The sequence below is a fragment of the Cornus florida genome, unplaced genomic scaffold (assembly GCF_030987335.1).
Source record: "Cornus florida cultivar Cherokee Brave unplaced genomic scaffold, ASM3098733v1 CherokeeBrave_3.0.0_Hap2_Chr09, whole genome shotgun sequence".
Classification (NCBI taxonomy): Eukaryota; Viridiplantae; Streptophyta; class Magnoliopsida; order Cornales; family Cornaceae; genus Cornus; species Cornus florida.
In genome coordinates this window covers 6626986-6649408 of record NW_026775579.1, presented here as the reverse complement: position 1 = coordinate 6649408, position 22423 = coordinate 6626986, and the positions used below count along the sequence as shown (strand labels likewise).

The 22423-nt window shown below is 41.0% G+C and overlaps 1 protein-coding gene across 1 annotated transcript in view; it reads left to right on the top strand.

The window, feature by feature from the left end:
* Positions 1-240: 240 nt before the first annotated feature.
* LOC132273515 (tRNA (carboxymethyluridine(34)-5-O)-methyltransferase) overlaps positions 241-22423 on the top strand; it is a 36558-nt gene continuing 14375 nt past the window's right edge. The window contains exons 1-2 of the mRNA XM_059774472.1: positions 241-524; positions 1188-2295. Coding sequence (XP_059630455.1) covers positions 1220-2295 — 1076 coding nt within the window. The 5' untranslated portion in view covers positions 241-524; positions 1188-1219. The remainder of the gene's footprint in view (positions 525-1187; positions 2296-22423) is intronic.

Here is a 22423-nt window from a genome sequence, read left to right as displayed (position 1 = left end):
GTCTAATTGTAACGAACTTGGTGCTTTGTCTCGTTGCGGTCAGGTCACCTTATCTATTTGGGTGGGCAGACTTGGACGTCTTCGGACCGGGAGTATCGTGTGACATCGGACAAAGAATTGTGTCTCGCTCTAATACCACTTATAACAGACAAGGTGTTTCTCAATCAGACCCAATTAAGTCATTAAGTGCGGTTAACAGTTAACCTATTTAAGTCCATTTCACTCTCCACCAATATCCAACCAGGGACAAGACTCCTGTTGTAACTCTCTATCCGCCAAAGCTAGGGCCTTTTGTTTGTGATAAATGGATTCAATTTAATTGGACTAGATACCAATCCGGTCTAACCCAAGGTACCCACCATGGTTCGAGGTAGCTCTCCTCAATCCGAAGTCACGGGCTCGAGCGAGTTGAGTTAGAGTTGAAGGCTCCAACCCAGCCGTGTCGCATCCCTAAACGTGTGCCCTTTCACATCCCTACTCTACTACCACCGTAATCCTAAAGCCACCATCAACGTCGCTCACAGGTAACACATTTTCTTCTTATCATTCGACCTGGTTTAGGGTATGAATTGTATTGTGTACATTTGGCTTCACCACCATGTAAAAACATTCACTAAATCGTTACTACTTGTTAAATCAAAACGAAATCGACCCAGATTTGGGTTTGAATTGTATTATATTGTGTTGTATTGTATTGTGTTTATCCCTAGTGATAACTTCACAAACATGTAAAACTGCCTCTCGAAAAAATTCGTAAAATGGCCTTGTTCTTGATTTTACTAAGTTGGTAATTGTTTGATCCAATTTACATCAAATGAGGAGTCTTAATTTTTTTTTTTTTAAATTTTATGAAAAGGTTGGTACTTTCCTGGTTCATAAATGTGGTTCATGAATGTTGATTTGGGTTTGAATTGTTTTGTGTTGTGTTTATCGCTGGTGATACATACAAATTTAACTTCACAAACATGTAAAACTGCCTCTCGAAAAAATTTGTAAAATGGCCTTGTTCTTGATTTTACTAAATTGGTAATTGTTTGATCCAATTTACATCAAATGAGAAGTTTACTTTTTTTTTTTTTTTAATTATTATTTTTATTTTATTTTATGAGAAGATTGGTACTTTCCTGGTTCATAAATGTTGCTCCTAGCTAACTCTGATGGGTAGTTATCCCTTTGTATTTTTGCAGGCTTGTGTTGAGATGGTTTCCTATGATTCAAAATGATGCTCTTTCTTGTTGCAAGAGCAAGGACGTATTTGGGTGAATCTTGCAGCCTCATTGCCTCTGCTGTCATAGTTAGTAGTTTCTGTGCTCAAAGAACTTTTAGTGATATGACTGAAGTCAAAATAGATGGTGCTTTTAGTCTGGGTACTTTGGTGTCTGAATCTGATGGAGAATCTCATATTCAACCCTCTGTATCATTGAATCACCCAGACAATAGTAGTATTCAATCCACACCGGAAATTGAAAAGAAGTATGTTCATCGTGTTTATGATGCAATCGCCCCTCATTTCAGTTCAACTCGGTTTGCGAAGTGGCCAAAAGTTGCCTCGTTTTTGAACTCTTTGCCTTCTGGTTCCCTTGTACTGGATGCAGGGTGCGGAAATGGGAAGTACTTGGGTCTAAATTCTGATTGTTTTTTTATAGGATGTGATATAAGTGCCCCCCTCATCAATATCTGTGCAGATAGAGGGCATGAAGTGGTCGTTGCAGATGCTGTAAATCTTCCCTATCGAACTGGTTATGGTGACGCGGCAATATCTATTGCTGTGTTACATCACCTAAGTTCAGAGAATAGGAGGAAGAGGGCAATATCTGAATTAGTCCGAGTTGTTAAAAAGGGTGGCCTTGTTTTGATTACTGTTTGGGCTGTGGAACAAGAGGATAGATCATTGCTTAACAAATGGACTCCACTTACCCAAAAGTATTTAGAAGAATGGGTAGGATCAAGTAGCCCCCGGATATGTAGCCCTTCATCCTTCACCCTAGAAAGCATCCCAGAAGCTGAGGAAAATAGTTTAACAGAGCTCTTAAAAGATTGCAAGGCAATTTCTTTGCTGGAAAATATGTACTTAGCTTCTGAAAGCAAAGATGAATCAGTGGCTTCTGGAAATGGAGAATATATTGAGAACCGGCAGGAATTTTTTGTCCCTTGGCACTTACCCTATCATCGTGCTGAAGTCAGCGGAGCTTCTGCTTCTGCCCTTGCACATGGCCTAGCAAAGAAAGATGATAGAAAGGGTGCGGTAGTGTACAGCAGATATTACCATGTGTTTAGTGAAGGCGAGCTTGAAAGGTAATACATTATTTTCTTCTTAAGATGTTATTACTGGGTTTGATTTGATTACCTTTCTACGATTTTTATTTTCAAAAATGTTTTAATTGATATCCGTTACTCAATGTTTCCCTAGCTATCAACATGCATTCTGTCAACTTTGTGCGGTTTATTTTATTAGTTGCAACAACAATGTTCCATTCACTAGGCATGGAGGTGATTTTTAGTATGCACTATTATGCCTGTTGGGACAAAATTTGGATGCATCATTTGCACGTTATGCATATGGAGCAGTGCAATTGAATGGTGGCTGAGGTTTTGGGAAGCTTGTAGTTTTGGAATTTCAAGAAGTAGAATAAAGGTTGTGAGTTTTGTATATTCAAGGGGATTAGAATTGGCTTAATTTAAAAATTGATAGGTTATGAGAGTTCTAGAAAAAGAAAAAAAGAAAGTTGTTCTGGATCTTCTTGGATAGCAACTATTAGGGGTTTTAGGAAGGTGGAAAAGGTAAAGAGAAGTATTAGGGTTGACAAAGAGGGTTATGGCTTTGGGGATGATATATATAAGAAATTTTAAACATTATGGCCTTAAGAGTAAAGATTTTATAGAATGTTGGACTCTCTCGTCTTATTACTCCTATGATTAGGACTATAAGATAAGAAATTTTAAACATTTTCACCATAAGAATATTCAAGAATTAATAAATTCTGAATGAATATACGGACCTCCACTAGTGGCTACAGCCCTAGTCTAGCAAATTTTGGAATTAGAAGGCCAGAAAATATGAATGAAATTGAACTAACAACATATTAACCTATCATAAACATAAAGTAAGACTCGAATTGAACCAAAACTTTGATTGAACAAGGTTTTGAGGGAGCTATATTTGAAGTTCTTCTCCCCTGTTCTACTCTACATCCTTTACAGTTACATAAATATCTAAAAAACTTATTCATCCCAATGAATTAGATCTTATTTATGGACTGTTTAGTATTAGGTACATGAATTAATTGCAATGATCGAGAGATACATTCTTTTTGGATGGATATGTAGAAGATACGAATCACAATGTAAGTGAGAATATACACAAGGGTGGAGTCTAGCTATACTAACGTCTTGCAAGCCCCAATATCAGAGAGTCTTATAAATACATCACAAGTGTTGGAGATTAAGTATCTGCATATAGGATTGGAATGGATGGCTAGTGGATGTAGTCATTCATGCTAGGCTTCTCAAAAGACTACTTTCTACATGGTGAGGTTTCCAATTGTGCCAGTTGAAGGATCCATAAAGGAGCAAGATCAATTTACGTTGATAAATCAAAATTAGGGCCAATTCTGTAAAACCCTCTATGACTTATAGTGATTGGCAATAAACCCCCTTTTTTATTTTTTGGCACAAAAACCCCCCTCAACTAATTAAGGGGGGCTAAGAATGTCAGTTAGCGGTTAACGTCAATAAAAAATGGCTAATATACCCATGATTGTATGGCCCCGTTTCATGTTAAAACACACATACTCCAATATGACGTTGTTTCCCAACTGAAATTTAAATCCGACACATTTTTCATCATTCTCACATAACCCCAAGTCCGATATGACACATTTCATGTTAAAACACACATACTCCGATATGACGTTGTTTCCCAACTGAAATTTAAATCCGACACATTTTTCATCATTCTCACATAACCCCAAGTTTAGTATCAGTTAGGGTTTGAAATCAACTTCAATCTTCAAAAAGGTATGATCCTTCCATCTTCCTCTATTTTGATCTTCAAAGCCCTTCATCAGGTCTTGCAACAGGAGCTTCAATTGCAGTTGTGAATCCAAAACCCATAGCCCCCAAACCACCGTTCTTAGCCATATTTTAATGCATTTTTGAGCCACAATAAAACCAAATCCATACTCATGTGCCCCAATCCACTGGACAAGATCCATGCAGCACCATTACTAATTGCTAATGTTCCATTGGCAACTGAGTTGGAAGAAAAGTCCAAAACTCCACTACTTGATCTTATTGGGTAGAACTCACATAGTTAACAAAAACCAGCCTTCTTTAAAGACCCACATGTGGGATGATTTTATGACATGCTTATGCTGCACAAATATATGAAATACTTCCATTGGGTGCTGAATTGAAACGACTACTATCCACCCCATCGTTCATGCCAAAAAAGGTCAAGGAAATATGTAAAATTTTGCTGCAATTACAAGAAATACTACATCTCTCTCTCCCATTTTTTTTCAGGATATTGATTCTCTTGTTGCGGTTCTTGGGTGTGAGGTTAGCTCTTTCCCTCTCTCTTATCTGGGTCTTCCTTTGGGTGCTCTGCCGAGGAGGGTGGGACACTGTGATTGAGTGGTTTGAGAGAAGACTGGTTGGTGGAAGAAGTAGTAACTTTTGAAGGGTGGGAAAGTTACTCTTATGAAGAGTACGTTGTTGAGTCTCCCTACATATTTTGTTTCTCTTTCGCATTCCGTCATTTGTTGCTAACAGGATTGGAAGACTTCAGCGGAACTTCCTATGGGGCAGTCGGGGGGAGGAGTTCACGCATCATCTAGTCCTTTGGGAGCAGGTGTGTAAGCTTATTCAGTTGGATGGTTTGGGTATTAGGAGGTTGATCCGTTTCTTTAAGGCTCTCTTAGGCAAGTGGTTGTGGAGATTTGGAGGTGAACGACATCGGCTGTGGAGGAGGGTTGTAGTGTGCCGTTTTTTATTTATCAAAAAAAAAAAAAAGGATTGTAGTGTGCCGTTTTGGGGGGGAGAGAGGCATTGGGCCTCTAGTGCAGTTAGATCATCTGGAGGCGTGCGTGTGTGGAAGTTCATTCAGAAGGGCTGGTATGAATTTTCTAAATGCATCAAATTCAGAGCTCGGGACAGCAGTGGTATTCGGTTTTGGGAGGATTTATGGTATGGCTAGCGTCCTTTGTCCTGTTCTTTTCCTAGGCTTATTGGGATTGTCGTTGATAGGTAGCCGTGGTTGCCAACTGTTATTGGCTTGATAACTGTAGGATTACGTGGGATGTGCAATTTCGGCGACATTTTCAGGATTGGGAGTTGGATGATGTTTATGGATTTCTGAACCTTTTGTATAGACATGAGCTGGATGGTAGAGGCCTTGATTCCATTTTTTGGGTGCCCTCTCCTCGGGGGAGATTTGAGGTTTGTTCCTTGTTTTATTGTCTTTCCGACTAGTATGGCTCTGAAGACGGTTTGGCGCTCAAAGGATCCTCTCAGAGTGGCCTTTTTTGTCTAGTCTGTAGTTTGGGGCAAGATTTTAAGAGAAGATAGGTTACTGTCAATTGGTGCTGCTTGTGTAAGAGGGATGGAGAGTTTGTGGATCACCTCCTATTGCATTGCCCCGTGGCTCACAACTATCGGAGCCTTATTTTGGTCTGCTCGGCATGTAGTGGGTTATACCTCGGTCTTTGAGAGGTTTGATTGACGCTTGGATAGGCTGTTTTGTGGGAGCCCACGCCAGTGATTTGTGGAGCGTGGCCCCCTTTTGTGTTTGGTGATGCGTTTGGAAGGAGCGGAATATAAGATCTTTCCACGGGAGGGATCTTTCATATCATTAGTTCTCTTTTTAGTTGGGGGATGGGGGGAAATCTATGGAGGAGATTGTTGATTTTTTGGGTTCCTTGAGTCCTTAGGATCTCTTTCTTTGGCTTCGGCCTTTCTAATATAATCTTACTTAATAAAAAAAAAAAATAATAATAATAATAATAATAATAATAATAATAAAACTCTCGGCTAACTAACTAGGAAAAAAAATAAAAAACTCTCGGCTAACTGTAGCATTTGGATATCTAATTGACTACCAAGGAAAGATTCTTCAATTAACCCCACAAGTCACAACCAATATTTCACTAAACCAAATCAGATAAGTGATTTCTCCACTTATATACTATGATGATAAGTGATGCTACTAATGTGTATCATAGTTTGAAACATGAGTTTTAGCTGAATTTACTGACTTTTTAACATAATGTTGTCTAGTGGAGGTCGCCGGAGGCAAGTGGTTGGAAGTCGCTCAGAGGAGATGACATTGTATGGTTTATGGGTATTTTAGTCATTTTTTTAATATTTTTTTTTAATGGCCACTAGATGTTCGTGACCCCCTCGATTAGTTAGGGGGTTTTGTGCAAAAAAATAATCAAAAGGTGGGTTTATGCCAATCGCTAAAAGTGAGGGGTTTTTATGCAAATTCACCCTTAAAATTATATGGACCTGTATGTGTATAGATTATGGGTTGGTAAAGTATCTGCCCTACCTTGCTATGTGTCTTCCATGTAGTAATTAAATTGGCGCATCTCCAAATAGCCACATGTTACCACTGTGAACTTGAAATAACCTCGCACTTTAATCTAGTCAAAGTTGTCCTTTGTCAAATTCATAAGATTTATTGTAAATCTGTAGAGGAATTTGTAGATTTTGTGGATACTTTGACAGTATAGAGGGCTTTTATTTTTGTTTAATCGTAATTGGGATGTACTTCCCTTTTGATCGCTCTTTAATGAATTTTTATTTATTTAAAAAAAAGAAAAAGATGACCAAACAGTATTTTGAATCAAGGATAACAATGAGGTAAGTATGGCTATAGATCCGATTTATTGGAGAAGTTGCCACCGCGATAACTTTAATTGAATCATGCGAGCAAGTTCCTTTCCTGCAGAACCGGCGGCCTCTTTGTGTCAAAGTGGTAATCAATTTTGATATATATATATATATATATATATATATATATTTGATAAGTAAAAATCCATTAAAGCACACCCAAGTGGGGAGCGCATCCCATATACAAAATTTCAAAAAGACCCAAGAGGGTCCGCTTTACTCTCAAGTCTATCCCCAAAATCCACAATATCTTCTATAGCTTTACAATTCCATCCATGTGTCCCCCCCCCCCCCCCCCCCCCCCCCCCCCCTACAAAAAAAAGGAGCTAAAGATAAATGATTTGAGTGTCCAAATTGAGGTCTCCTTTCCTTCAAAGGATCTTCTATATCTTTCTTGCCACAGACCCCACCACAAGCAAAGGGGCTGATCTCCATGCATCTCGGGCTTGGCTCAAGAGTACATCTTGCGGATATTGGATCACTCAATGCATAGCAAAGATAGCAAGCAACATGTCCCAACGGTCACTCGCTACTAGACAATGCAAAAGGAGATGATTCACTGATTCGTCATCTGTCGTACACATACAACACCAGTTCAATATAATCAGCCTCCTCCTTTAAGGCTATCAATTGTCAAAATCCTCTCCAAGGTTGTTGTCTATTAAAAAAATATAAAAAAAGCCACTTTTAAAGGGGATTTAGTTCTCCAAATTGCCTTCCAAGGAAAGGAAGGCCTGCGATTGAAACTCCGGTAGAAAATTCGCACCTCTAAGCAATACTGTCAAGGTCCCATCCAAGTCCACCCATCCACTCCCTCCCCATCCACATTTTCCCTATATAGCGGAGCCAAGAAATTAACAATATCAACCAACTCCCAATCCTGAAGATGCCTCCCTAGCCACACATCCCAAGTTACCCCGCTGCTATCAAGTCGATAACAGTCAGCGACTAGACCCTAAGAATCCACTGTTATCCTGAAGAATCTCTGGAAGTTGCAAGCTAATGGCCGATCACCACACCAAGTATTGAGTCAAAATCAAACAAGTCTCCCACTTCTCACCTTGAATCAAATTTGTTTTCAAAACTCGTTCCAACCCTAACAAATAAATTTCCAAACTTGCACCCCTCCAGGGGATCACACTGTTAGGGGAGTTATTTCTTTTTATTTTCTTACTAAGGGCACTATTGTACTTTGCCTGCTTTACTTAGTTTAGGGCATATTTTATTCTTTTTGCACTGTATCATTATGCATCAGTTTTACACGGCAATACAGAATACAACTGAATCTCTTCTCTCTGTCATTCTCTGCAAAATTCACATGGTATCAGAGCAGGGCTGAAATTTGTATCAATTGCAACCACTGTGATTGCAATCGCAACAATCGCAATCAGTTCACGATCAAATTTCTTTCTCTTTGCAACTTGAATAGCTTCTCTTCTGGTTCAGTTTGCATCGTGGATTGCAACTCTTCAATCCCACCATCAGTACGCATCATCAATAGCAAACCCTAATCGCAGACAATAGCAACACATCATAGTTCTTCTCTCTCCTCTGGTTTGAATAATATAGAGAGCACTCTCGCAATTTCATAGCAATGCAACCTCTGTTCGTCTCGCTTTCAGTTTGCAGTTGGGTCTAGCTTATGATTTTATAGCATCGATTCTCTCTCTGTTTGTCACAAATTCCGTCTTCACGTCAAAACTCTTAAGTTTGTGATCAGATTTGGCAACTGAAGTCTATTTCTCTCTGTTTGTGTCATATTGGGACCTTAGCATCTTACAATATTGTACTTTAGGACAGTGGTGAAATTTGGGATTTTGGGCAGTGCTAATTGAAAACCTTGAAGCTGTTATGTTAATCAATCATATGTAATTCTTTGCTCCTGAGAAATTGCAATTGTATTAATCAATTGCAGCTTTCATCCGAGAAATTGCAGAATAAAATCACAGCAGTGTTGGTAACTCATGATCTTGGCCTCCCGACCTTGCGTCTCTTTGTTCTCGGATTGCATAGTGATCATAGCAGATGATTTACTTTTTCTCCTGTGACCTGAACTCTCTGTTTGCAACTCTTTATTTGGGGGTTCATTGTATTTTCATTGCGCCAAGTTGTCAATCTCAATTCTCGTTCTCTGGTCACATCTCGCTTGATTTCTCAGATTCCCTAGACCTTCAACCTTCCTTTGTTCCCTAAATTTGCAAGTACTTGCCCTCCTCCATAATCTATTCTTCTCAACCTGGAATCTCCAAAGCCACTTGCCCAACAATGCATTATTGAACAAGTCCAATATCCGACGCCCAGCCCCCCCCTAATTGAATAGGGCTGCATAACTTCTCCCATCTAACCACATGAAAATTGAATTTCTCCCCCAATTCATCCCACAGGAAGTTCATTTGCAGCTTATCAATACACCACACCACAAAAATGGAAATCTGAAATAGAGAAAGGTAGTAAGTTGGGAGGCTCGACAAGATACTCTTAGTGAGAGTGAGGCGCCCCTTTGGAAAGGTACTGCTTCTTCTAACCGGCCAACCTCCTCTCAAACAACTCCACTACGGGGTCCCAAGAAGCTGCCGTCCTAGAGTGAGTTCCTAGTGGCAATCCCAAATATGTAATTGGAAAAGACCCTACTATGCCCCCTAAAATATCTACCAAATGATTGATCCCGCCGACCTACTCACCGACATTATCTCACTCTTCCCAATGTTAACCTTCAAACTTGATACGACTTAAAAGCAAACTAAAACACATTTGTTTTGTTGGGTTTGGGTCTCAACTCCCAAGCCTCGGATCAAGGTTTCAAGACCGGTAAAGAGAAGAAAAGAAAGGAGGACAAAAAAAAAAAAAAAAAACACGCACACACACACATCTCAGGTAACACAGCTCCTCCTCCTCAGCTTCATAGCAAACAATGGTATTATTGGTAAAAAGAAGGTGAGTCACATTTATTTATCAAAAAAAAAAAAAAGAAAAAAAAAAGAAAAAAAGAAGGTGAGTCACCACCGGCTGATTAGGCGGACCCTGCTCCGCCTTGAATCCCCTCATGTAACCCTGATCCTCCGCCCTCGTCATCAATCTACTGAGCGCCTCATCAAGATGATAAAAATGAATAGGGATAAAGGATCTCCCCCTATCTCAACCCTGTAAATATAGAGTCAAAGCCTGTTGGAGATCCATTCATCGAGATGGAGAAATTTACTGTGTTAATGCAAAAACGAATCCACAACCTCCATTTCTCACCAAAATCCATGCAGGCACCTCCTGTTAGCATGGTCATATGCCTTCTCTATATCTAGCTTGCTGACAATTCTTGGAATTCCACTCCGGATCCTGGACTCCACACGCTTGCTAGCTATCTAACTGAGTCCAATATCTGCTGCCCACCAACGAAGGCAGTCCAAGAGTCTGATATCACGTCATTAATCACTTTACTCAACTGTAATGCAAGGACTTTAGCTATGATCTTGTAGCCGCTTCCCACCAAACTAATAGGTCTAAAACTCTAAGGTTCGATTCCTCGTGGGTGCAGGGGGGGGGGGGGGGGGGTGGCGGGCCCCGGAGTTGTATGACTAGCAACTAGGAAAAAAGAAAAAGAACTAAAATCCTTGACTTCTTCCATAGCCTCACCCTTTTTGGGGATAAGAGGCATTGATACTCCTCTCAAAGTGGCCGTGAATATAGAAAGTATTAAGCGATGCCATCGCCTTCGCCACTCTCAATTCTGTAGAAAGAATGCCATGCTGAAACTATCTGGGTTTGGTGCCTTGTGTCCATTACAAATTATTTTTTTTCTTCCCTTGGTTGGTACTCAAACACAAATGCCTCCACTGAGTCTCGAATCCCTGAGTAGGGGTCTGGTACAGCTAGGCCATTGTCCCGTTGGTGTGTCCATTACAATTCTTCAATGCCACTTCTACCTCCTCTACCCCAAAAGGCTTCTCCGGCCATTCTCTAACTTCAACCAAAATACTACCAAACTCTAAGCCATCTAGTAAGGGTCTCCATCTATGTAACTATGTTGCTCCATATACAAATGTTGGAAGAATGTAGAAATCCCTTACTTTATTTCCTCCTTGCATAGCTCGATGCCATCAGCCCAAATTCTTCCAATGTGATTACCCCTTCGGTGAGCATTCGCGAGCCACTAGAATAACTTCATATTCTTGTCCCCCTCCCTAGGACATAAAGCCCTCGACTTTTGCCTCCAAGCTATGTTAGATGGACTCTTCAATGGTAGGTGAAGCACACATTGCTTGAACATGGGTATGGGATATGTGTCCGATGCTTTTGGTTGGACATGCACCTAAAAACCATGTCCAGTAATTTAATTTTATTATATTATTGCTTCAAAATGAGTGTCATGTATTGCACACTATGTTGCATAAAAACATTATCTTACCTAGAAAATAAAATAGATTACTAAATAATATAAACATTTGGTAGTGTCCATGTGTCTTTTTGTTTGGGGATTTGACACATCCGATGCGTGAATATATACCCACACCTGACATACGTAAGTGAGTCCATGTAACATTGCCTCCAAGACATTTCCTCTATAATGGTAATCTCGCCAATTGCTGCCTTGCATTCCTCTCTTCTGCTGCTTTCCACATCATCCAACCATTCATGTCCTTCCTTATGGTCCAACTCTGATATCTAGATCAAGAGTACCACTCCAAATTGCCAAAAACTACCTTGTTTCACTTCTTGACATCACCCTTCAACATACTTAGTTTGTTGGCCAGGATGTAGCTTGGACTACTTCTCACAACGGAGCCATCCCATCAAGTGGTAATCAATTTTAGAGAATTCAAGAGGACATTCCTTGACAACTACTCTGGAATAGGAGATATTTCGATGGAAAGGAGATGCCTAATTCTATTCTTAAATTCTCTATTGTTTCCACTCTTTTTTGTTGGGTTTCAGGAAGAGATTCTAGATCTTTAGAGGATATTGTCGATTTTTTGACCTCTTTGAAGGCTTAAGAGGTTCTTTTTGGCCTTGTGTAGTTCTCTTGGGATGCCCTCCCCTTTTGAGCGCTTTTGATACATTTTTAACTTATCAAAAAAAAAAAAAAAAAACTACTCTGTAAATATCATGCCTTTCTTAGTCCTACACAAAATTGGAATTCTGAAAAACTACCTTATTTGCCACATATCAACATAACTGGTTTGACTTGTGTTACTCCTTTGGTTATTTTTTTTTATTATCAGCTTTGCAATAGGCAATATCCATGCTCCCACAATGTTCCATTTTATGTGTGTTGAAACCTTGTACCACTTCCTTGTTTTGCATCTAGATGCATTGCTTTAGCATCTTCCTTTTGTCATACCATCATTGCATCAAAGGCCATTTGCTTTGATTTTTTCGACATCTAAGAGGAACCCAATACGCATAATCCGTGTTCCAAAATGGGATGACATAAGGAACGATGACTTTTATCTTAAACTCAAGAACAAAAATTTATGACCTCAGCTTTTGCTTACCTTGAACTAAATTTTCTCCGATTTCAAATCCAAGCTTTAACATGTAAAATTATAAAGAATGATGCCCCAATGTGTATAAGTCAAACTCCACGTGGGTGAGTTATGTCACTTATGTGGATTTTTATGATAAAAACCAACAGATGTGGACATTGAAACAACCTCCTATAGAACTCATTGCAGAAGCCAAGGTAGGAACAAAAGTTCTACAAGACGGACCTCGCTATAAAGGCAAAAAAGTGGAGGAAGTTATTCCCTCTTTTGAAGATCAACCACCTCGAAGTACTTATCTTTGGTTGGATTTGCGATTAAATTAAGTCGTCAATGTTTCAACCTGGCATTGCCTCGCATAATATTAATGTGCTACTGAACACTCATTAGAAGGACTTCCCTTGTACTCTATTTGTTCTCTTCCTCCAAGATATTCCTCAAATAGGAATGGATCCTACATTGTGCAACTCCAAATTCACGAGGGATCTCTCTTTATAGCAAAGTTCAAAAACTTCATGATATATCATGGTATCCTCTATAACTGTGCATTTGACGGCCTCATTACCTGTTGCACAAGACCACATGAAGGAAAAGCTAAGCTTAGGTTTAGTCATTAATAATCAGTGATGTCAACCCTTTTTTGTCGCATGTAATGGCAAAGATATTATCGATTTCAACTAGCTAATGAGGCAACAATGCTCGAATAAGATTATCCCAAGTCAGAAATCCAAACAAAGAGTATAATTTGTCATTCTCCCTTGGATTGGAGACAAAGTGCACATTGACTGTCTGAAGGAAGAATCTGTTTTCTAGATCGTATAGCAAGGGTGAATGAAAGTTAAGAAGTTATCTCTCTTGTCCTTGTTTTGATGAGACTGGTTTACACAGTGTTTAATGATAATCCACTTCAATATGTTGTTGCCTCATTGTCACTGAAATCTAAACGTCGATTTCTAGGAAAGTGAGTTTTAGGGGTTAATAAACATTATGAACTCATTCTTCTCATTTTGCAGCTTCATTTCCATCAGTTACTTTTGACCTAGACTCATGCAAGACATTCCCCTCAAACTTTGCTGCTGTTAGGCAACAAATTTGCTCTGCTCCTCGAGCAATCTGCTCTTCAATCCGTACTTTGATCTCCTAAACTAGTCATCCAAGCCTTTGATTGTTGATGATGAATGAAGCAAGCCAAAATCTAGCAATTAGCTTGCCAGAATGAACTCTAGATTTATTGTATCCCAATTTTATTTTATTTTTCTGGGTTAATGATTGATATTGTAAATCTTTGGAGGACATTGTAGATTTTTTGGACAACTTGAGAACATAGTAGGTCTTCTATTGGCCTTTTGTGTAGTTGTACTTTTTAATGCGCTCTCTTTGTTATTTTTTGATAAGTAATAATTCATTAAAAGCGTTCAAAAGGGGAACACATCCCTCAAAAAACAACACAAGGCCAAATAGGGTCTCTAAACCCTTAACAGATCCAAAAACTCTACAAGCTCATCCAAAGATTTACAATTTCTCCCTAGGACCCAGCAAAAAAGAGGGCTAAGAATGCAGAACTTCAACGACCCAATATGATTTTCCTTTTCCTTCAAAGGATCTTTTATTTCTTTCAAGCCACAAACACTACCAAACACACAAAGGAGTAACCCTCCAAGAGTCACGAGCTTGGGCCCCAACTATACAACCTCTCCAAGCCTAAATCAAGCTTCTGGTAGATCGTGGCATAACCCAGTGTATCTCAAACAAACCCAAAAACTAAAGCCAACAATCTCGAGCCATGTTCTTGATTGTTTTCGGTGTGGATTGTGTTGCTTCAAGGACCATGGTGGAGATGTTAGAGGCTTGGAGAGGGCATTCAGTGGTTAGCCGCGTTAGAGAGGCTTGGAGGGTAACTCCTCTTTGTTTATGGTGGGGTCTGTGGCGAGAGAGGAATAGGAGATCCTTTGAAGGCGGGGAGTCCCCTGCTTGGGATATTAAACTGAATATTTTGCATTCTCATTTTTTTTTTTGGGTCAACGGGAAAAGTTGTTTATCTATGGATAACCTCTTGGAGTTTGTTGATAGCTTGAAGTTGTAGGGGCGCCTTGGGTGTCTTTTGCTTTTCTTGTTTCGGGAACGCTCCCCTTTTTAAGCGTATTTAATGATAGTTTTTGTTTACTTGTAAAAAAAAAACAAAACAATACAACAACAAATTGACTGAACATCAAAGCGCCCATGAGAAGATGGAGTCCACACGCAAAAGTTAGAAGTCTCCTCCACTATCTCCTAACGATACAACAACTCCAGAAAGACAATCGCCTCCTCCATCTTCCAATCGTGAAACAGCCTTAAGAAACGTACATCCCACACTGTTCTTTCACTATTAAGACGATAGCAGTTGTCCACCATGGCATGTCTATCAATAGCAATCCGAAAAAGCAGCAAGGGAACGATCCCCACACCATGTCATCAAAAAAACGTGTTCTGCTGCCATTTCTGACACGAAATCTAATGTGCATGGAGAATTCGTCCCAGCCCTTCCGAATATGTTTCCAAACCCCACCCCAAATGGGAATCTCTCCTTGGGAGAGCACCATCATCCAATCGCCTCCCCATGTCTGCTCACAATCACCCTCTTACATAGTCTGTGTCTCTCAACTCCGAATCTCCAAAGCCATTTCCCTAATAATGCGTTATTAAAAGGCACTAATCTTTTGATTCCCAAAACTCCCTTTTGAATTGGGATGTAAACCCTCTCCCAACGCACCAAATGATACTTGACCTTCTTACCTTTACCGCCTCACAGAAAATTTCTCTGCAGCCTCTCAATCCTTTCTGCCACTGCAGAGGGAATCTAGAAGATAGAAAGGAAGTACGTACGAAGGCTCGACAAAGTGCTCATCAAGAGAGTGACCTCCCCCTTTTAGAAAGGCATTGTTTCTTCCAACTAGCTAGCCTTTTCTCATATGTCATTGAAAGGAAGTACGTAGGAAGGCTCGACAAAGTGCTCTTCAAGAGAGTAACCTCCCCCTTTTAGAAAGGTATTGTTTCTTCCAACTAGCTAGCCTTTTCTCATATGTCTCCACCACAGGATCCTAACTGTCTACCCTCCTGGACAAAGCCCCAGGAGGCAGACCCAAATAAGAAATTGGTAAAGAACCAGTTTTGCATCCCCAAAAGAGCCAAAGTAGAGATATCGGGAACCTCCCCAACCGGCACCATGGCACTTTTACCAACATTGACTTTCAAGCCAGAGACAACTTCAAACCAAATCAAAACAAATCTCAAGTATCTCATCTGAGACACCTTTGCATCACAAAAAACCGAAGTGTTGTCTGCAAACATCAAATGGGAGATCTCCAACTGACGAGCATCATCTCTACCCACCCGGAAGCCTCTCAAAAAACCCAAGTCAACTGCCATTGTCATTATTCTGCTTAAAGCCTCTATCACATGAAGGAAAAGGAAAGGAGACAACGGATCCCCTTATCTTAACCCTCTCGAGCTACCAAAGAAGCTTATCGGAGCTCCATTCACAAAGACAGAGAACCGAACAGTAGAAATGCAAAAGTCAATCCATTTCCTCCATCTCTCGCCAAACCCCATCCTTTCCAAGAGGTAGAGGAAACTCCAACTAACATGTTCGTAAGCCTTCTCGATATTCAATTTGCATAGAACACCAGGCACCCCATAGTTAAGTCTGAAATTGACGCACTCACCAGCAATAAGGACATAATCAAGAATCTAACGGCCTCCTACAACAGCATTTTGAGTATCCGAAATGATATTGTCCATAACATCTCTCAATCTCAATGCCAGAACCTTAGCAATCAATTTATAAATGCTTCCCACCAAGTTAATTGGTCTAAAGTTCTTGACGTCTGACACTCCTACTCCTTTGGAATAAGAGTAATAAATGTCGCATTCAGACTTTTCTCAAAGTCTCCCCTAGAGTGAAAATAAGAGAAAGTGCCCATAACCTCCCCCTTCGCCACCTCCCAACTGTTAAGAGGAAATCTCATTGTAAAACCATCCAGACCTGAAGCTTTATCCCCATTGCAATTCTTAGAAAGGCCTTTCCAAACTGACAATATCCACCTCAGAGATAGAATCAAAATGCAAGCCTCTGAGGAAGGGTCGCCAACTCTCTGTCTCCATGAACAAAGATTCTGATAAAAAGCCGTAACCCCCCTACAAATATCCTCCTCCTTAGAGGGAAGCACCCCATCCACCGTGATTCTCCCGATGTGATTTCCCCTTTTACGAGCATTCGCTATCGGATGAAAAAATTTCGTAGTTCTGTCCCCCTCCTTTTAGTTACAAGGCCTCCATGAAATTTCCTCCAATAAAGCAAAGCTCAGCAATTTCCGCCTGGAACTCGATCTTTATCTGTTTCAGAACCTCATCAATGATGCCCTCCCCTTCCTTTCGGTCAATATCAGCAATCTCAGCGAATGCACTATTCTTTCTCCATTCCAAATTTCCCAAAATCCCCCTTGTTCCACTTTTGAAGGTCCTCTTTCAAAAGTTGTAATTTGTCTGCAAGAGAAATGCTGGGGGTACCGGTTACCACAAAGCTCTCCCACCAAGAACGAACTTTGTCCATGAATCCCTCCACACGAAGCCACATGTTCTCAAATCTGAAAGGCGACCATTTCCGCATCCCACAGCAATCAAGAACCAAAGGAATATGATCCAAAGTTGTACGCACCAACGCAACCTGGACAACATCCGGAAACTTCACCTCCTAATCCCCTGACAGAAGGAATCTGTCCAAACGAGAGAGTATAGGACGCTCTCTGCCACTTGATCATGTAAACAAGGCCACCCTCCATGGGAAGGTCAATCAAAGAATGATCATCAATGAACAAAGAGAACTGCTCCATGGCCACGGTCCACCGACCCCCAATTGACCTTTCAGATGGAGAACGAATGATATTAAGGTCCCCTCCACACCATGGAAGAAGCCATCTATGCTGCACCGAATCAAGCTCTTCCCACAACAAGTGACGCCTATCATCTTCATTAGGAGCGTAGACGCCCGAGAATGGAAGCCATCGTCCTCTAAAAAAAGCACAGGTCACCGAGAAGCTCTCAATCCAAAAATCTAACTTAGAAACCCATCTTTTGTTCCACATCAACACAATTCCACCCAAAGAGCCCAAAGCATCCAAAGAGACCCAATCCACAAATCTCCCGCCCCAAATACTTCCAACAATTGTGTCCGAGGCCGAAGCTAATTTCGTTTCTTGCAAACGCACCAAATGCAGATCCCACTTCCGAATCGCTAACTTCACCATCCTCATTTTATCCGAATCATTTGGACCACAGACATTCCATCTGATAATGCGTAACTTCATTCGCAACAATAGAAATCTCTATCCCCCTTCTCCTCCCTCTACCCCTCTCCCTCGACCCCCCTTTCTTCCCATCATAATTAACGTATGTAATGAGATTCCTCACCTCCCTCTCCCCTTCTTCTAAGGGAGTCCTACCCTTCCCACCCACCTTTTGGCTCCTCTCAATTTCATGAAACATACACACTGCCTAGCTCCCCTCCCCTACATCTGACACATTAACAAGGTTATCCACTGTTAGCAGCTCCTCCCCTAACATCAACTCCCTCAGCCCACCCCTCCTCTGGTTCCAACATAGCCAAGGGAATCAACATATCATCCTCCACTGTGTCGCTACTTTCCCTGGGCACAATCCCCAACTCCTCTTCCCTAGAAGATGCCGACATACCATCCCACTCATCAATAGCAGAAACAAAAGAGAAATTGCCTTCACGGGGAGTACCAAAAACATCAGTGAAAACATCGTCTCTGTCATCAGACCCAGGCAAAGGAAAGCAGCTCATCCCTTTAAGGGCCTTATGAAGCCAAAGTTTCTTTAACACAACAGCAACAGAGTCGTCACATAGTCGAACCTGAACATTGCAACCCACCTGAATAGAAACATTCCCAAACCTCTCCCCACTGGGAGTAACAAGCCTTTCCTCCTCCTTTGACATTCCAGACAACAAAGACCCCTCTAGTGCCGTTTCAGAATCATCCATAGAGCCTTCCTCTGACACAGCCTCGAACACAGGAGAGAGCCTCCTAGATACCAAACCCAAACCTTCCCCTCCACTCCAAACCATTCAACAACGACATACCACAAGAAGGGGTAGAAGAAGAAAAGGCATAGGAGGAGCTAAGAGCTTCTGGATTAGAGGCCTTACCCGGGTTAGAATCTTTGAGAACCCATTTTTGCTTTTCCTTTCTTGACTATCGTTTTTGCGAAATCTGGGACCTGAATAAGGACTGAGTCATTCGGTCCTCCAGAGGTTGAATGAGACGATTAGAAAGTGGCTCAAAGCGATTGTTGAGGTCAAATTCTTCCCGTCGCAAACATGTATGTAATCCCAAACTAACGCGCCTCCACCTTTCAATATCATTACGAGACCAAAACCCCTCTTGTGGGTTAGACTCTGCAAAATCGGACCTCTGAGAACTGCTCGGAATCAGCCTTCTGTTCTTGTAAACTTTGGATCCTTTGCCGTGAGATGTCTTAGTAGAAAAATGTGTTGTCAGGGGCTTATTTGTTACTACTTATATAATGTTAGGGCTTATGTGTAATTTCTTAAAATTGTTATTATAAATAGAATGTGGTGGAAGGATGAAAGTATTCTTTCATTCTTTCCCCATCTCTCTCTATTTTTCTCTCATCCGCTTTCTTCTCTTTTTCTTTTTCTTTTTCTTTATCACTTACTCTTGCTTTGATTATATCTTAAAGTCAACATGGTATCAGAGCATGGTTTGTAGTTGAACCCCTAGGGCAAGTTTGTGTAAACCCTAATGGGTGTGAAGGGTTTTGAAGTGATTCCAAGATGGGATATGTTTGTAAGGAAGTAGTGTTAATCACATCCACATGTACCACGGATCCAACTCCGTGGTGAGTTGGCTGGGGGTCGCAGGGGGCAGCTATTAGGGGTTAGGGGCGAGGCCCCGGAAAAAAAATTTTTGGACTTGTTTTTTATCTATTGCAATCTTGATCGGTGTTTTTTTTGTGTTCGCGGGGTTTTGCAACATCGGCTTTTTCTTCGTCGTTTGAGATTCTGGTATGGTCTACTTTGTTACTTTCTAGGGTTTGTGTGGTGACTGTGTGGTCGCTTTTTTATGCATCTCAGAAGACGGTAATCTTTTTAGTTGAAGTTTGTGTGTTAGAGAGGTGGTTATTTACGTAATTTGTTACTGTTTTTGTTTATGATGATTATATACCTAGAAACTGTTTGATAAAATGTCTGGCTCAGAGGTGGCTTCAAAAGAAGTTGGGTCTTCTCCTAGTTTGACTCCAGTATTGGGAGGTAGTAGTGATCACCATCTAGGCCTTTGTATTACGACTGTTAGGCTGGATGAGACGAACTATATGGAGTGGGCTCAATCCACTCGTATGCATATCACTGGTCGTAGGATGATCGACTATATCGAAGGGACTGTCACGTGTCCCTCCAAGAGCAATCCTGAATTCAAAGAGTGGAGTGCAAATAATGCACTAGTTATGACGTGGTTGTTGCAATCAATGCAGCCACAGATTAGCAAAGGGTTTCTGTTTGTGAAAACAGCTAAAGAGCTATGGACGGCTGTGGAAGAGACGTATTCCTTGGTTGGTAATTTTGCAAAACTGCATGAACTCCAACAACAGATTTCAAGATTCAAGCAGGAAGACCAAACTCTTGCTACATATTACCACATTCTACATGGTAAATGGGAAGAGTTAGATCACTACCAAGACTACATACCTATGTGTGCAACTAATGTTAAAGCATTTCATGCTATGGTAGAAAGGAATCGAATCTATGAGTTCTTGGGTGGTATGCATCTGAGATACGAGTATGCCAGGGTACAAGTGTTAGGCAGGTATTTGGCCCCTACTTCTGTTAGAGATGTGTTTTCGTATATCCAAGCTGAGGAGAGTAGAATGAAGGCTATGTCTGCACCTGTATACACTAAGCATGAGCCAGAAGTACCATTGTCTGAGAGGTCTGCTCTTGCCCAATCCTCCAAAAGGAGGGAAACAGAATGACAAAAGCAGGTTAAGGTGTGATCACTGTGGGCGTACGTGCCACACTAGGGAAACATACTGGAATCTACACGGTCGCCCTACTCTAGCTCCTGCTAATGCGAATGCTAGGCCAAGGCCTGGTCCATTTAGGGATTTATCTACGGCACATACTACAGAGCGTGAGACTGCTTCTACTGGTCATGCCTCCTCAGGGCCACCGAGTTCTTTGTCCGGGGATGAACTTGATGCTCTCCGACATCTACTAGCACAACATTCCTCCGCTTCCACCTCTAACTTTGCTCAGACAGGTACCTCTCATTCGGCACATCAGGTTTCCACATTATCTGGTGGGCCACCCTGGATCATTGATTCAGGAGCCACTGATCACATGACTTGTATGACATCTGATTTTTCTTCGTACAATTTATGTTCTGGTGAGGATAAGGTTAGAGTGGCTGATGACACCTTCACCTCCATTACGGGGAAGGGCACTATTTCTGCCTCTCCTAATCTTACCTTGTCCTCTGTTCTTCATGTCCCAAAGTTTACCAATAACCTCCTTTTTGTCAGTCACATTACAAAAGGCTTGAATTGTAGTGTAACATTTTTTCCATCTCACTGTGTGTTTCAGGACTTGGACACGAGGAAGTCGATTGGAAGTGGACGTGAGGACAATGGCTTGTATTTGCTGAACGCGAGGCCAACTTCTTATTATGCTGCAAATCAATCTAGTGTTAGGAATAGTAATATCAATAAAGATCTGTTAATGCGATGGCATAATAGACTAGGTCATTTACCTCTTCCTGTTTTGAAGCATGTGCTTCCCCAGTTTGTTTCCGTTGAATCTTTTGAGTTAAATTGCGAAACATGCGTTCTTGCCAAACAATGTCGTGTTTCTTATCCTACTAGTATTAATAAAGATACAGCTCCTTTGCAGCTTGTTCATTCTGATGTGTGGGGTCCTGAATCTACTACTTCGTTACTTGGTTTTCGTTACTTTGTTGTGTTTGTTGATGACTTTAGTCGATATACTTGGCTTTATCTTATAAAAACCAAAGATGAAGTTCATTCCATTTTTAAAACCTTTCATATGATGATATGTACTCAGTTTGGTTGTCCCCTCAAAATCCTTCGATCTGATAATGGAGGAGAGTTTATGTATGGTGGTCTTGCCTCCTTTTTTGCTAATAACGGGATTGTCCATCAAACCTCTTGTGTCGATACACCACAACAGAACGGTGTAGCTGAAAGAAAACACCATTGTATTACAAAGGTGACCCGTTCTCTTCTAATTGGGATGGGAGTGCCTAAAAGTTATTGGGCTGATGCAACCTTAACAACTACATACCTTATCAATCGCATGCCTTCTAAGGTTCTTGGCTATCAATCCCCCTTCTCTGTCTTACGCCATGACACTTCCTTGTTTACTGCCCCTCCGAAAGTGTATGGCTGTGTTTGTTATGTTCACATTCATCATTGCTAGGACAAAATGGACCCTAAGGCAATCCGATGTGTCTTTCTTGGATAATCTGCCACTCAGAAATGGTATCGGTGTTATAACCCTACCACTCGTCGTCGCTTTGTCTCCATCGATGTTACATTCTTTGAGTCTATTCCTTTTTTTTTTTCATTGCTCAAGATTCTCTATAAGGGGGAGACTACTATACAGGTAGAGAATCCGTTGTCCATTCAGTGGCAATGCCCCCTTCCTTTGCCTGTTCCCATTCAGGGGGAGCTTCTTATTGAGGTGTCTATGTCTAGTCCTCCTAACACTAATGATTTGCAGCAGGGAAAGCAGCCAATTGTCTACACTAGGAGGGCAAAACAAGTTATTGACTCACCCCAGGACCAAGAAGTCTCCCTCGATCCAGGTAATTCCATAGTTGACATTGATATTCTCGATTCTTTTCCGAATAGCATTCTTGTTGATCTTGATGTCCCTATTGCCTATCGTAAGGGCGTTCGTAGTTGTACAAAGCATCCTATATCTCAGTTTGTATCCTATGATGCCTTATCTCCAACAT